This window comes from Aquarana catesbeiana, linkage group LG08 (assembly GCF_042186555.1).
Source record: "Aquarana catesbeiana isolate 2022-GZ linkage group LG08, ASM4218655v1, whole genome shotgun sequence".
Lineage (NCBI taxonomy): Eukaryota > Metazoa > Chordata > Amphibia > Anura > Ranidae > Aquarana > Aquarana catesbeiana.
Genome location: NC_133331.1, coordinates 237,462,809 through 237,477,556, shown reverse-complemented (window position 1 = coordinate 237,477,556; position 14,748 = coordinate 237,462,809). Strand labels below are relative to the sequence as shown.

The 14,748-nt window shown below is 37.7% G+C and overlaps 1 protein-coding gene across 1 annotated transcript in view; it reads right to left on the bottom strand.

Annotated features, from left to right (window-relative positions):
- Nucleotides 1–14,017, bottom strand: part of DRGX (dorsal root ganglia homeobox) — a 408,932-nt gene extending 394,915 nt beyond the window's left edge. The window contains exons 1-3 of the mRNA XM_073595208.1: nucleotides 13,984–14,017; nucleotides 11,647–11,744; nucleotides 8,990–9,091 (exon numbers count right to left, since the gene is read on the bottom strand). Of these exons, the coding sequence (XP_073451309.1) occupies nucleotides 8,990–9,091; nucleotides 11,647–11,744; nucleotides 13,984–14,017 (234 nt within the window). The remainder of the gene's footprint in view (nucleotides 1–8,989; nucleotides 9,092–11,646; nucleotides 11,745–13,983) is intronic.
- Nucleotides 14,018–14,748: the final 731 nt, after the last annotated feature.

Below are 14,748 nucleotides of genomic sequence, written 5' to 3'. Positions count from 1 at the left end.
TTCAAGTCTGGTATGGATATTAAGGGGAACTCCGCGCCAAAATTTAAAAAAAAAAATGGCGTGGGGTTCCCCCAAAAATCCACACCAGACCCTTATCCGAGCGATAAGAGGGGGGGGGACGGGACGAGAGAGCGCCCCCCCCGAACCATACCAGGCCACATGCTCTCAACATGGAGAGGATGTCCCCATGTTGATGGGGACAAGGGCCTCATCCCCACAACCCTTGTCCGGTGGTTGTGGGGGTCTGCGGGCGGGGGGCCTTATCGGAATCTGGAAGCCCCTTTTAATAAAGGGGACACCCAGATCCGGCCCCCCCATGTGAATTGGTAAGAGGTATATTGTACCCCTACCATTTCACAAAAAGAAAGTGTCAAAATGTTAAAAAAACCACAGGAGACGGCTTGGGACAAGTCCTTTATTAAAAGTAAAAAAAATAAATAAAAAAGAGATTCGAGCGATGTAATCCGATAAATCCATGCTCCTACTCCAGCGATGTAATCCAATTCTCGATCTCCAGCGATGGATGATCTTCAGTGACTCCAGTGAGGAACACGCACAGGATCCTGCCTCCACCGGAGGCACCCAGCCAATGACACGGCACCAGCTTGACAGCTCTTATGTAGCTGAGGGCGGGGCCACCCTTCACGTGACCCTGTCTCCCTCTGACAAGGGGAAACGCCGGGTCTTCCTAGTGATGTGTATGGGTAACCCCGCCCCGCTCTGATGCAATGGGAATCCTGCGTTGCATCAGAGGGGGGGCAGGGTCACATCACTGGGAAACCCAGGCATTTCCCCTTGTCAGAGGGGGACGGGGTCACGTGATGGGTGGCCCTGCCCTCAGCTACATAAGAGCTGTCAAGCTGGTGCCGCATCATTGGCTGGGTGCCTCCAGTGGAGGCAGGATCCTGCGCGTGTTCCTCGCTGGAGATCATCCATCGCTGGAGATCGAGAATTTTATTACATCGCTGGAGAAGGAGCATGGATTTATTGGATTACATCGCTGGAATCTTTTTTATTTTTTTATTTTTAATAAAGGACTTGTCCAAGTCGTCTCCTGTGTTTTTTAACATTTTGACACTTTCTTTTTGTGAAATGGTAGGGGTACAATGTACCCCTTACCAATTCACATAGGGGGGCCAGGATCTGGGTGTCCCCTTTGTTAAAGGGGGCTTCCAGATTCTGATAAGCCCCCCGCCCACAGACCCCCACAACCACCGGGCAAGGGTTGTGGGGATGAGGCCCTTGTACCCATCAACATGGGGACATCCTCCCCATGTTGAGGGCATGTGGCCTGATACGGTTCAGGAGGGGGGCGCTCTCTCGTCCGCCCCCCCCCTCTTTTCCTGCGGCCTGCCAGGTTGCGTGCTTGGAAAAGGGTCTGGTGTGGATTTTTGGGGGACCCCCACGCATTTTTTTTTCAATGACTTTCAATGACTTTTATGTGTATTGTCAGGACCGACAATTCATTAATAGCCGGCACTAGCACTTTTAAAAGATTTTTCTTTCCTTTAGAAATGTCATTTTGCTCTTGGACTGTTATAAACACGGGAAACATGCGCCACTTTACAGGCATACTATAGACCCCCCCAGGTACGAAATTTAAAAGAATATTTCACTTTTATTGTTTCACTTTAAGCATTATTAAAATCACTGCTCCCAAAAAAACGGCCATTAAAACTTTTTTCTGCATTGATACATGTCCCCTGGGGCAGGACCCGTGTCCCCAAACACTTTTTAGGACAATATTGCATTGCATATTAACCTTTAAAATTAGCACTTTAGATTTCTCCCATAGACTTTTAAAGGGTGTTCCGCGGCTTTTCGAATTTGACGCGAACACCCCAAATTGTTCGCTGTTCGGCGAATGGGCGAACAGCCAATGTTCGAGACAAACTCATGTTCGACTTGAACAGATAGCCCATTCCTAGTTAACAGAGGACAGAATTAAAATTAGACTTGGGAAACTTAACAGTAATAAATCCCTTGGACCAGATGGCTTGCACCCAAGGGTACTTAGGGAACTCAGTCAAGTAATTTCTAGACCATTGTTCCTAATTTTTACTGACCGTCTACTGACTGGAATGGTACCAGCGTATTGGCTTTTCTCCAATGTAGCACCAATATTTAAAAAGGGCCCAAAATACATCCCTGGGAATTACAGACCAGTTAGCCTAACATCAATAGCATGAAAGCTCTTGGAGGGGATGATAAGGGACTACATACAGGATTTTAGTAATGAGAACAGTATCGTTAGCAGTAATCAGCATGGATTCATGAAGAATCGTTCTTGCCAAACCAATCTATTAACCTTCTATGAGGAGGTGACTTGTCATTTAGATAAAGGAAGGCCCGTAGATGTGGTGTATCTGAATTTTGCAAAAGCATTTGACACAGTTCCCCATAAACGTTTACTGTACAAAATATGGTCCGTTGGCATAGGGTGAGTACATGGATTGAAAACTGGCTACAAGGGTGAGTTCAGAGGGTGGTGATAAATGGGGAGTACTCAGAATGGTCAGGGGTGGGTAGTGGGGTCCCCCAGGGTTCTGTGCTGTGACCAATCTTATTTAATTTGTTCATAAACGACCTGGAGGATGGGGTAAACAGTTCAACCTCTGTATTTGCGGACGATAATAAGCTAAAGAGGGCAATAACTTCTCCGTAGGATGTGGAAACCTTGCAAAAAGATCTGAACAAATTAATGGGGCCATCTACATGGCAAATGAGGTTTAATGTAGAAACATGTAAAATAATGCATTTGGGTGGCAAAAATATGAATGCAATCTATACACTGGGGGGAGAACCTCTGGGGGAATCTAGGATCAAAAAGGACCTGGGGGTCCTAGTAGATGATAGGTTTAGCAATGTCATGCAATGCCAAGCTGCTGCTAACAAAGCAAACAGAACATTGGCATGCATTAAAAAGGGGATCAACTCCAGAGATAAAATGATAATTCTCCCGCTCTACAAGACTCTGGTCCAGCTGCACCTAGAGTATGCTGTCCAGTTCTGGGCACCAGTCCTCAGGAAGGATGTACTGGAAATGGAGCGGGTACAAAGAAGGGCAACAAAGCTAATAAATGGTCTGGAGCATATTAGTTATGAGGAAAGGTTGCAAGCACTGAACTTATTCTCTCTGGAGAAGAGATGCTTGAGAGGGGATATTATTTAAATTTACAAATACCGTACTGGTGACCCCACAATAGGGATAAAACTTTTTTGCGGAAGGGAGTTTAACGAGACACGAGGCCACTCATTAAATTTATAAGAAAAGAGGTTTAACCTTAAACTACGTAGAGAGTTCTTTACTGTAAGAGCGGCAAGGATGTGGAATTCCCTTCCACAGGCGGTGGTATAAGCGGGGAGCATTGATAGTTTCAAAAAACTATTAGATAAGAACCTGAATGACCACAACATATAGGGATATACAATGTAATACTGACATATAATCACACACATAGGTTGAACTTGATGGACTTGTGTCTTTTTTCAACCTCACCTACTATGTAACTATGTAACAACTACAAATATGCTGAGTAACTATGACTTCTTACCAGCTGCCAAAATCTACTGAATACAGTACATGGTGACATAATACGCCTAAAGAGGACTTCCACTTCACACCATTTGCCCTTAAACTGACCACATCAGAATCCCAGTGTAATTTCAGATAAATAAGGATTCACTGGTCATAGGGATTATGGCAGAATCTGCTACTTAGAACCTGTAATTTTTTTTACACTGGAGTTAAAAAACAAAAACAAAAAAAATGTAAACATTAATTGCTAAAATGTTTTGCCCTTTTGCTGCCTTGATGTTCTAAATTAAGTTCCAATGGTTACATAAAGTGCCCTACTTAACTGTATAGGGTCTTTATACCAGAGTGGCTACTACCTCAAAATATATGGAATACACAGAGTGAGGAACACCTCTGTAATATAATCTGTATAAGGCCACTAATTGCCCAATTCATCTCACTTAAAAGATGTGAGAGGAAGTGAAAGAATTATAATCACTTGGGAAAAGTCATCTTCAATTATTTGTCACTTGGACTGCAGACAAAATACACCTAAAATAAATGCAATATTCTTAAAATTACACAACTGAACAAAAGTGTCAAAATGCACACAACAACATCAATCTGTATTTAAGGGTACAAGACAATTTATTAAGTCTAGAACCTGCCACTAATATATATTACTGAATGATTCCTATGACAAATGTTCTCTCTATTCATTATAAATTGGCATTTTAAAAAGAAAATCCTAACATACCAAATTAATTAATTAATAAATATGCTACATAAAAGTATAAAATGATAAAAAGGTATCTACAAATCTCAAGGAAATGGGTTTATCTGTCTTTCTATTTGTTTCAGTATATCCCAGGAAACTTTGCATTGTGTTTTTTTTTTTACACATATTTTCCAGTGAATGAAATGTTTACAAAGAGCAAACTGTTATATTAGCAAATATGTGTTCATCATCTAATTTTGTGCATTTTAAACAAGAGTTTAATGAACATCTTTCAGATTATTAACTTTTTAAATTGGCTTCTACATTGTGATCATTTTGCCTCTAAAATCTACCCTGGAAAATGTAAACAGCAATTTCTGTTTAATATTATTTACTGTAATATTAATAAAAAATGTGATCATGAAGTTAGTCTTATTCCTTATATAGGAAAAAAAAATGATGATCAATCAAGTGACAAGGATGGTATATAAAATGTAGGCCCTCAGCTGGTAAAATGGGAAATGTAGCAGGACTGGTAGTCAGACGGCAGAGATAATGCTGAGCATGTGCTGGGAGCTGCTACTCTTGCTTTCCTCTTTTTTTTTCTAGTGCAAGGAAATGGATCTTCTTTGATGCAATCTGGTACCTTAGAGACGCGGACAAATTAGTGTAGAACATTATCACTAGTTAATTATGAATGACCGATTAATCAAGCTAATCTAATATTCCACATTATGTTGATGTTATTAAAGTGCACAGTGAAAGTGACAGATAGCCTTCATTTGCTCTCAGTGGCCAAATGTGCTCTCTGAACTGAAATCAGGATTTTGTCTGAGATGTGTGGGGGGTGGAATGCAGATGATTAGGTATACCATTGCATAGGAAACCACAGATTTTTACATTACTCTGTATAATAATTAATTGTATACAATATTTTTGCATACATATATGCATTATATACGGTACTTTTACATGTGTCATTTTGTTTTCTCATGAAATTCCAATTCCAAATTGCCCATTAGTGTATAAAGTATTTAAGTACACTAGAAGTTGTGATGTTAATTTGAATAAAACAATGAGAAAATGTCTGGCAACTAGATCTGAATGAACAAGAAATTGACTTGTATAAGCAAGGCTACACAGGCTTTTCATTGCTGTCAGTTTTTATACTGAAAATACCTGAGTGCAAATGTCTTATTAAATTAAAGAGCTCTGCACCATCTTAATATGTAATACGGTAAAAAAAAAACAAAAAACAATCAAAAAAAAAAACACTCATAGTGCACGCCTGCAGTATTTTGTGTGTGATGATCTTCTCGGAGAGCATGCCTTCATGATGAGTTAGGTAACATTGCACTGTTATTCTCCCAAATTATTGCATGTCTTACAGAATTAACAAATGTACAGATGGAGTAATGATTTGTCAGATTAAGTTTCTGCCCAAAAGCTCACAATGTTGGGATAATGCCCTTATTTAGTGTCAGCTGGGGCAAAAAAGAAGCTCTAGCACGTAAAATCTAGTGATTCACTTTTATAGCTAATGTCATTGGTGAAATAACAGTTATTCATACGGCTCTACTTTTAAATCAGAGCAATACTCTTCACTTCAATTCTGTTGTTCTGTTGTTTCCTGCTAAAAAGAAAAGCTACTTCTTAAAAGAGCTAAAATATAACATTTTACTCTGCTCCAGCATACCCCCCAATTCGTGGTAATTTAAAGTACTGATTTGTCCTGTCAACTTAGTTGCATGTCTGAAAGACAGGTTTTCTGGGCCTAAAAACATATTTAGTTTATTGATGTCTAAGCATTTATATATTGATTTGGCCCACTGATGTGTTTCCTGTTTGATTTGCTAATGCTCTCCTTGTAAAACAGTATAGTAAAAATATATAAATAACTGACAGGATTCGAAAAAAGATTTTATGACTGACTGATTCAGTACAGGAAATTTCTCAGTTAATTAAATTAACACAGTGAACATACTTTATATTATTATAGATATTAAATTAATAAACTCCACAGCTTGTATACTATAGGTCTTCTGACCTGCCGAACCAGGTACTAAAGGTGATCAGTGAAGTAAGATAATGATTACTCTGGGTCAGGTAAATTCAGTATTTCTGTAGGCTTCCCCCAATACCCACTTCCTGAGCCTACCCACTTCTTGAGCTTATTTGGGAACACAATTGATGAGTGGGGATTGCTTTCCCTGGCAAATGGTTTTCCATTTAGACAGTCAGTGGCAGCAGAGATTTTCATCCCCTCTCCTTAGGCACAAATATGCCAATTCACCTAGACTCGTATGCTTTCGCAACAATCATTTGTACAGTTGTTTGTGCTGTTTTTTGACAGGGGAATCGCTCATACAAGCTTGTCCACCATGTTATTTCTGTAGGTACCTTAAGGCTTAGTTTTATTTTGTGAAAGCCAAACCCATGCTGCACTGTCAATGTATACTATATTACCAAAAATATTGGGATGTCTGCCTTTACACGCACATGAAATTTAATGGCATCCCAGTCTTAATCCGTAGAGTTCAATATTGAGTTGGCCCACCCTTTGCAGCTATAACAGCTTCAACTCTTCTGGGAAGGCTGTCCATAAGGTTTATGAGTGTGTCTATTGGAATGTTTGACCATTCTTCCAGAAGTGCATTTGTGAGGTCAGGCACTGATGTGGACGAGAAGGCCTGGCTCGCAGTCTCCGCTCTAATTCATCCCAAAGGTGTTCTATGGGGTTGAGGTCAGGACTCTGTGCAGGTCAGTCAAGTTCCTCCACCCCAAACTCATCCATCAATGTCGTTATGGACCTTGTGGGACCAACCCCACACCAAAATCCCCCCCTCCACCAAATGATTGGGATCAGTGCACAAAGCACAGTCCATAAAGACATGGATGAGAGAGAGAGAGTTTGGGGTGGGGGAACTTGACTGGCCTGTACAGAGCCCTGACCTCGCCCCGATAGAAAACATTTGGGATAAATTAGAATGGAGACTGTGAGTCAGGCCTTCTTGTCCACATCAGTGCCTGACCTCACAAATGCGATTTTGAAAGAATGGTCAAATATTCCCATAGACACACTAAGACTGGAAAGCCATTAAAATTAATGTGCGTGTAAAGGCAGGCAACCCAATACTTTTGGTAATATAGTGTACCACTGATCCATAAGCTTGTGGAGTTTTTAGTATTTGTTTTCGTGATTGTTTTTTCACTGGAACAAGAAACAGTAAGTTTATTGAAAGTGCATATTCACAAAACATTTATGTAAGAGGACCTTAGGGCTAAACTACATAGGTGATTTGAATATCATGCTACTGAGTGAGTCAACTACCTAAAGCAATCACCTCATTAGTAACGCATTAGATATCACCTACGTAGTTCAGTCAACCATCAGTAAAGCACATTTCAGTTAAAAACTGGATTTTACTGCACACCAAACTTAGCTCAGTACAGCAAGATGACATTGCATAACCATATGGTTGTTTTCTGCACTTTATGTGTCAAATAAACTGGCATTGACCCATTCACTTGCTAATTGAAACGGTGGGCAGGGAAGGTGGATCTCAATATAAGCTCTCATCAGCAAACAACTCCAGTTGAGTGGATCAATTTAACTCTGGGCAGACTATTCCAGCCAAGAAGCCCTATTCATGCAAATATATCTAGTCATTGCTTTTCACTAAGTACACAAATAAACATATTTTTGTCAAGTGTATCACTGTCTGAGGGTTATAATAATACACCCACTCTGGGTTCTGCCAATTTCAGTAATTATCTGCAGTATGCAGACACAGTATAGTCAACAGGGCTGACACCATGCAAAGTCTAAGCAGCTGATAGGTTGCTGTTTTCAGTTACTTTGCATTGGCAGCATAAATGAAAAAACTAATAAAAAATATTTCAACAGAGTTTCAGACTGCTCTACAACAACCTGATCTTTCCTAAATGGCAGCATAATAGTATTTTAAAGACTTCTTTTTTATCTTATTTCACTTTAATGCAAAATCCAGTGAATTTTAGTGCAATGAAGATTCCACACTTGCACTCATTCACCACCATTCTCACACTAGGATTCATTTTTGTATTACAGATTTCAAAAGCATAACATGCATATCTCTGTATTTAATTTTATAATTCCTGTTCAGTTACTACTTTTAGTCATAAAATGTACTTTCTGGAATAGAGAGTTGCACTCACAGAAATTCCTGAGCATATATACTTCCACCAGTAATGAACACATGAGGAGGCAAATTTACTAAAAGTAGTTGAGAATCTTCACTGAACAAACTGTAGCTGTAGTCACACCGAATACTCAATCATAGAAAATAAACAGGCATTTTCTTTCACTTGTTTAGATATTTTTAGAGTGATGATTCTCAACTTCTTTAGCAAATCAGCCTTTTTGTATGTACAAGTGCATTGTACTTGCCTCTACTGAATCTAAATAAGTTACATTGCATCCCCCACGATTAAGAAAAGCTTTAGTAAAAACTGTCCAGATTTAGTGGGGTTCAGTGACTTTTGAGGTACACTTTGCTATATATGTTTATTTAGATACATTAGATGACATTTAGACTAGGCAGTAGAAAAAAAAATCTTTAAAGTCAGTGACATACAGTCTAAATACCAAATGTATTCTTGCAATGTACTTATCTAGCATATATAAATAAAATATATTTAACAATAATAATATATATTGAAACCCTTCATCAAGCATACAGATCATTGTGATTGTGCTTTTAGTTTATTCCTACCTGTACTCTGGCTTCAGTAAGATTAATTTTCATGGCAAGCTCCTCTCTGGTGAACACATCAGGATAGTGAGTTTGAGCAAACACAGCTTCTAATGCTTCCAGCTGGAGTAAAACAAGCAGATATCAGCAGGGTGAACTTTTCATTACTAATTATGAGGACATTTCAAAGCTAAACAATGTAGCTGTTATTGGTAAGAGCGCACAAGGTGGGTTTTAACAAGGTGCAGACATAGTATCGATTCCTTCTTAATCATTCAAGTTGATACATATCTTTGCTATTCTGTTACATTTGGACAATATTAAAGAAGTGTATGATAGATGTTTGTTTAACATATATATTAATATATTTTTTTAAAAGAGTAAGAGTTTCACCCAGGTAGGCTTTCATTACAAATGCTCCATCAGGTTCCAGAGAAATCTTTATTTTTTTAAATAACTCTGATCCTGAATTGATATTCTTAGTTAATACTAACCAGAAAGATCAATATTTCCATAGTAAATTGTACTTTGCTGTATAGTTATATAAAATTTTCTGAGATACCTAGATTGACCTAGGAAGGAATATTACCACTAGGAAACCAGCACTAACATAATTACTTGATACAGTCAAAGGTTTTTTGGTCTGCCATTTTACCAGAATAACAAAAACGTTGTTATTAATAGACTCAGTTGGGTGTGGATATAAAAAATATTGCCTTTAAGATGATTTGGTGTATGGATCAAACAGGGATCTGTAGATCTGGCAAATAAAAGTATCGCTTTAGTAAATTTACCCACGTAAACAAAGTAGGCTATGAAGTCAAACATTCCCCCCTCCCCCCCAAAAAAAAAAAAAAAACATATTGGAAATTGTGTAATGTACACAGTATATTAAAAGAAAGTCCTTAGCATTTCATATATATGGATTCCAGAAAGTAAGTCTTGGGCCTATTAGTATTACATTGATTAGTCAATTTAATTCACTCAATTAAAGGCATACTCCACTCAAATCAGATATTCTAGATGTTCACAACTGCATGAAAACTGGCTTATTTCACAGATTTCAGTTACAGTATACTCCCACCAGTATTTTAACTTCTGCCCACCTTCTGAAGCTATTAAAATGTCAAATGTTGGTGTCCAGCTTCCTGACTGGACTGTTTGTTGTAAAATAAACAAAAAATATGAGAATGCAGCTACAAATGAATGTTCACTGCATAAGAGTTTTGTTAAAAATAGTAAAGGCTTATGAAAAAAAAAAAAAAAGTGTCAGAGAAAGCAAACCTGAAATAATTTTTTTGGGTGGAAATGACCTTAGTTTAGAAGAGAGTGCATAAAAATTTATTTTACAAAACAATTGTTAGACAAATGTTACATAAATTGCAAATAACCAGTTGTAGATAGATTTTTTTTTTTCTTTCTACCTTTAGGCAAAGTAATTTGCCTATCAATACTGTAAAATATGGTCCAATTAACTTATTTATTTCATTGTGTGGACAACAGACAGTCCCCCTTTCCTAAACAGTTTGCATTTCTTTTTTGATAAGTGAAAATATATTTTCTTCTGAAAATATTTGTGTGACTCTTTGCAAGAGAATATGAATTCTGTCAAATGTGAGATGTGATCAAAGTACTGTAGAGCATGCTGAAACACAGCACAATTGTATTCATGCTGTGAGGACAAATTAATCAGCAATTGAAAATGCTGTTGGCTAGCACCTTCAACAATTGTCTGTGGCAGGACTCTGCAAATAATTAAAGTGTAAAAATGAAATTACTATTAAACTAAAATTTGAATCCAGTCCCTTGCATTAGTAAATTAAATTAATAAACTGCATATAAGCATAACATGTCATTAATGTGCACAGTCATACATATATATTTATTACACATACACACACACACACACTCACATACTGTTTAAGGATAAGTATAATTACTGAGGAAGAAAACATCTTTCTCAGGTGCTTTGGTCTAAATTAAGACAAATAAAATATTACTAACAATACATAACAGGAAGTGGCACAAAGTAAATACGCAACCTTTTATTAGAATACCAAAAATGGCTTTGAATCACTGATGCAAGGTAGAAAAGTCCAAGCAGAAGTCTATATAATAAATTATAAACTAAAACTAACAGGTACAATTGTCCATTGCAAATATCCTGTGTATTAGATTGTTAGATCAGTCCCAAATTTTAATTTAAGAACACTAAGGACAACTTTTACAGTTAAGCATGTTACTATTGATCTTACAATTCTGAACTGTATCGTTGTTATTGAAAAACCCTTGGATCTCAATTATCAAGTGTCTAAAAAAAGAAACAAATTAGATTAAGGCTTTCAGACTCCAACTGTCATTTTACAATAGACTTCTTTATTTCCTCATCGTATATAATAAAATCATGTTGATTGTATCAGAGTAAAAAGAAAAAAAATGGTTGTTACACCCTCAGACATATACTCCTGTGCAACAAACCCTAGCTAGTTTTTTACATTTGTTCCTGCATCTGAATATTCTTTATTTGATGTACTGGACTTATCTCTTGAATAATGAGACCAGATGCTAGATTGTACACGAACTGCGTATCAAAAGTTTTAGCCTAAAATCGAGAGTGAATTTGATACACATCTATATCAACAACGTCAGAAATACTAGGAGCTGTAGCGACATTCTACCTGTTGCAGGGTGAACGTTGTTCTGTTCCTTCGCTGCTTTCTGCGCAGAAACCCTTCATCAAATTCAGCAGCTGAATGACTTGTAAAAGGAGGCGATCCTACTGAAGAGGAAAAAAAAATCACGATACTGTAGGTTGCCGGTTCCACGACACCATACCATTTTTTATCTATCACCACGATTATTCCACCGTGCTGCAACTGTTATATTCTTTTAAAATACAAATATACTACCTATATGGCAACCACCAATGCGCTTGAAAACCTACTTAAACACTTTTTTTTTATCTAATTGATCAACTGCTGCATGTCCAAGACATTATGCTGATTCAGGTTCCCTTTAACCCTTGCACACCCTTTTTATATAAAACAAACACAATGGGGTCTGTCAACTTTAACCCTAGATTTATACAGATTTTACACAGCATACAAAAAAAAGTAGAAGTTCATGACAACTGTATGTTAAGCTCTGACAATGAACATTAGAACGTCACACTATGTAAATTACACTTAATACACCACCGATTATAGACTGTACATTGTTTGCGTTTTCCAATTGTGTCGCGGGAAACTTTGCTAAATTCATCCCACACAGTATTGTTTGAAGTCTGGACTATAATCCAAGTAAAAATGGGAACTCTACAAAGCAGAAGAAAAAAATAATGGATGTCGCGTTGATCAGCGCTGGAAAATGTGATCTCAGCAGAACTAGGACGCATGTGACCAAATAGAAGATGTGAATGGACAGTAACTATTTTCAACAAGGGGGTAACATCCTCACAGCATGGTAGCAAGAGCAGACACGGTGTCAAAATCAGATCAAAAAGATTTCGTATTTAATTAAAGGAGATAATTGATTGTATTTATTAATTAGCAGCTTGGTTTATTTTCCATGTTTGCTCCTGAGGCAGAAGTCGGCGCTCTTAATTGAGATGATATGTTTAACCCCTTGAGGACTAGTCAACAACCCGCCGTGTGGCAAGTTCATATCGCGCCAGCCCTCGGGCATTTACGGCTTTGGATCTTTTGTTGACGTATTTATTTTTTGCTTACAAGATGTTTGTACAACAACGTAAAAGATTGATGTGCTGGAAATACAGTGCTCATGGCTAGGAGGATGTGACACAAGCCCGGACAGTGAACATCTGTGTCGCTAGATCTATCTCCTCTGCCCCCAGGCTCTTGTGAGCAGGTGGGAGAGGCCGGCTTTTCCCCGCACAAATCTCATTTACCTCCCCCAGCCTTTTACTGAAAGAGACTTTCTAGCTCGACTTCATATTTTATTCAACATTAGTGAGCTCTGCTTAACATTTGGAGGAAGCCCAGTAAATGAGAAGAAAGCTTTAAAATACCATATATGTGTCAAGAAAAGATGATGGATTCCCTAGGGCTGGGATATATGTCCTGCTGCTCCATGCAGCACAATAAATTATATTTAGGAAAGAAAGAGAGTTAATAAAGTCAGGTAACACGAATTCAATATCTAGACAGATTTGTCCAGCATGTGTTATTTCAACGGAATGAGAGATTAAATGTGATTGTACAGAACAGATCCACAGCTGAAAGTTAAAGCGGTATTAACACCTAAAACAAAAAACTGAACATATGCCGTTTACCGAGTCATAAATTTGATGGCTGCATTGGTTTTCTTTTTAATGCTTTTTTCTTTTGTTTTTACCAGCTGATTCGGACAGTAACACACGGTGTCCCCATTCTGGATGGAGGAGTAAGGGGGACACCTCTGGACAGCAGCATTGTCAGCCTGTGAAGAGGGAAGGGTTACATAAACTAACAGATTTAGATGGACTTGGCTAGCAAATTATAGCTGAACTCCAGCTAACGCTTTTTGAGCAATTATAGCAAGTTTCCCCCCCCCTTTTGGGATAAAGGTTTTACACAAATCAATAAAAGCTGACCATTGTTAACACCTGCTGTCAGTATAAAATGGTTTGTCTCAGTACTCTAACTGCCACTTTTGCTTGACAGTTTGGTCTGTTAAAGGAAGCTGACAAACAACAGATTATCTGGCTGTATTACTAGGTGAAAATAAAGAGAGAAAAAAGGCTACAAAAAGAAAAATGACTGCAGCCACAACATCTAAGGACTAGTAAACTGCAATATAATCATTTTTGGTTTGGGGTTTGATATGGCTTTAAGTGGTGCATTTAAACCCAATCGTTTGCCCAATTCCTGTATATATTCTAGATGTTAGGAAAGCCTTGGATTTGATTCCGAATTCAGGAGATGCTTCAATAAAAAAGTGTAACACCTATCCCAGGGTTTGGTGTTAGGGTGTTTTATATGAAAATATCCGAGCAAAAGTTGAGAGCGTGTACTCACCTTCCAGTTGAGGGGGACAATGGAAGTAAAACATTTCAAGAAATTCACACCTAAACAACAAAACAATGTCAGAATATTGGAACATAGATAGATATATAGATAGATAGATAGATAGATAGATAGATAGATAGATAGATAGATAGATAGATAGATAGATAGATAGATAGATACAAATTATGATAAGGCAGAACATAGCAAGGTAGGTCATATCTGATACCAATGTCAAAAAACATGGTATATAAGCAATGCACATGTCCTCATCTTCTGTACCCCTAAATAAGTGAAAAAAAATTCCCGTCTACTTATACACACGCGCACACACACACACACACACACACACATATATATATATATATATATATATATGTGTGTGAAGCACCTTGATGTGCATTGAAACCCAAATTCTTTATGCTTTTTAAGAAAAACTATTTGCTTCTATCACATTTAGTAAAATCCCATGAATATGATGCACAAACGAAATTAAAGAAACACTCTGAAACACTGTTCAGTGTGCACTGAACATAGTCTGTGCTGCTGTAAGTCACTCTAGTAATAGAGTTATATGTCACCCTTTCAGGATGTCTCTTACCTGGATATAGACGCTTGTCTTCCTGAAGTTCACTTTTTTTTCTCAAATCTTCAAAAGTGTAGATGGCAATATGCCTCAGTATCAGTATACAGATTTTTCTTTTTTAAAATAGTACTTAAAAAAACTTAAAATATTTGGATTAATCCTAAATAATAGTTAAATCTGAGATGAATCTT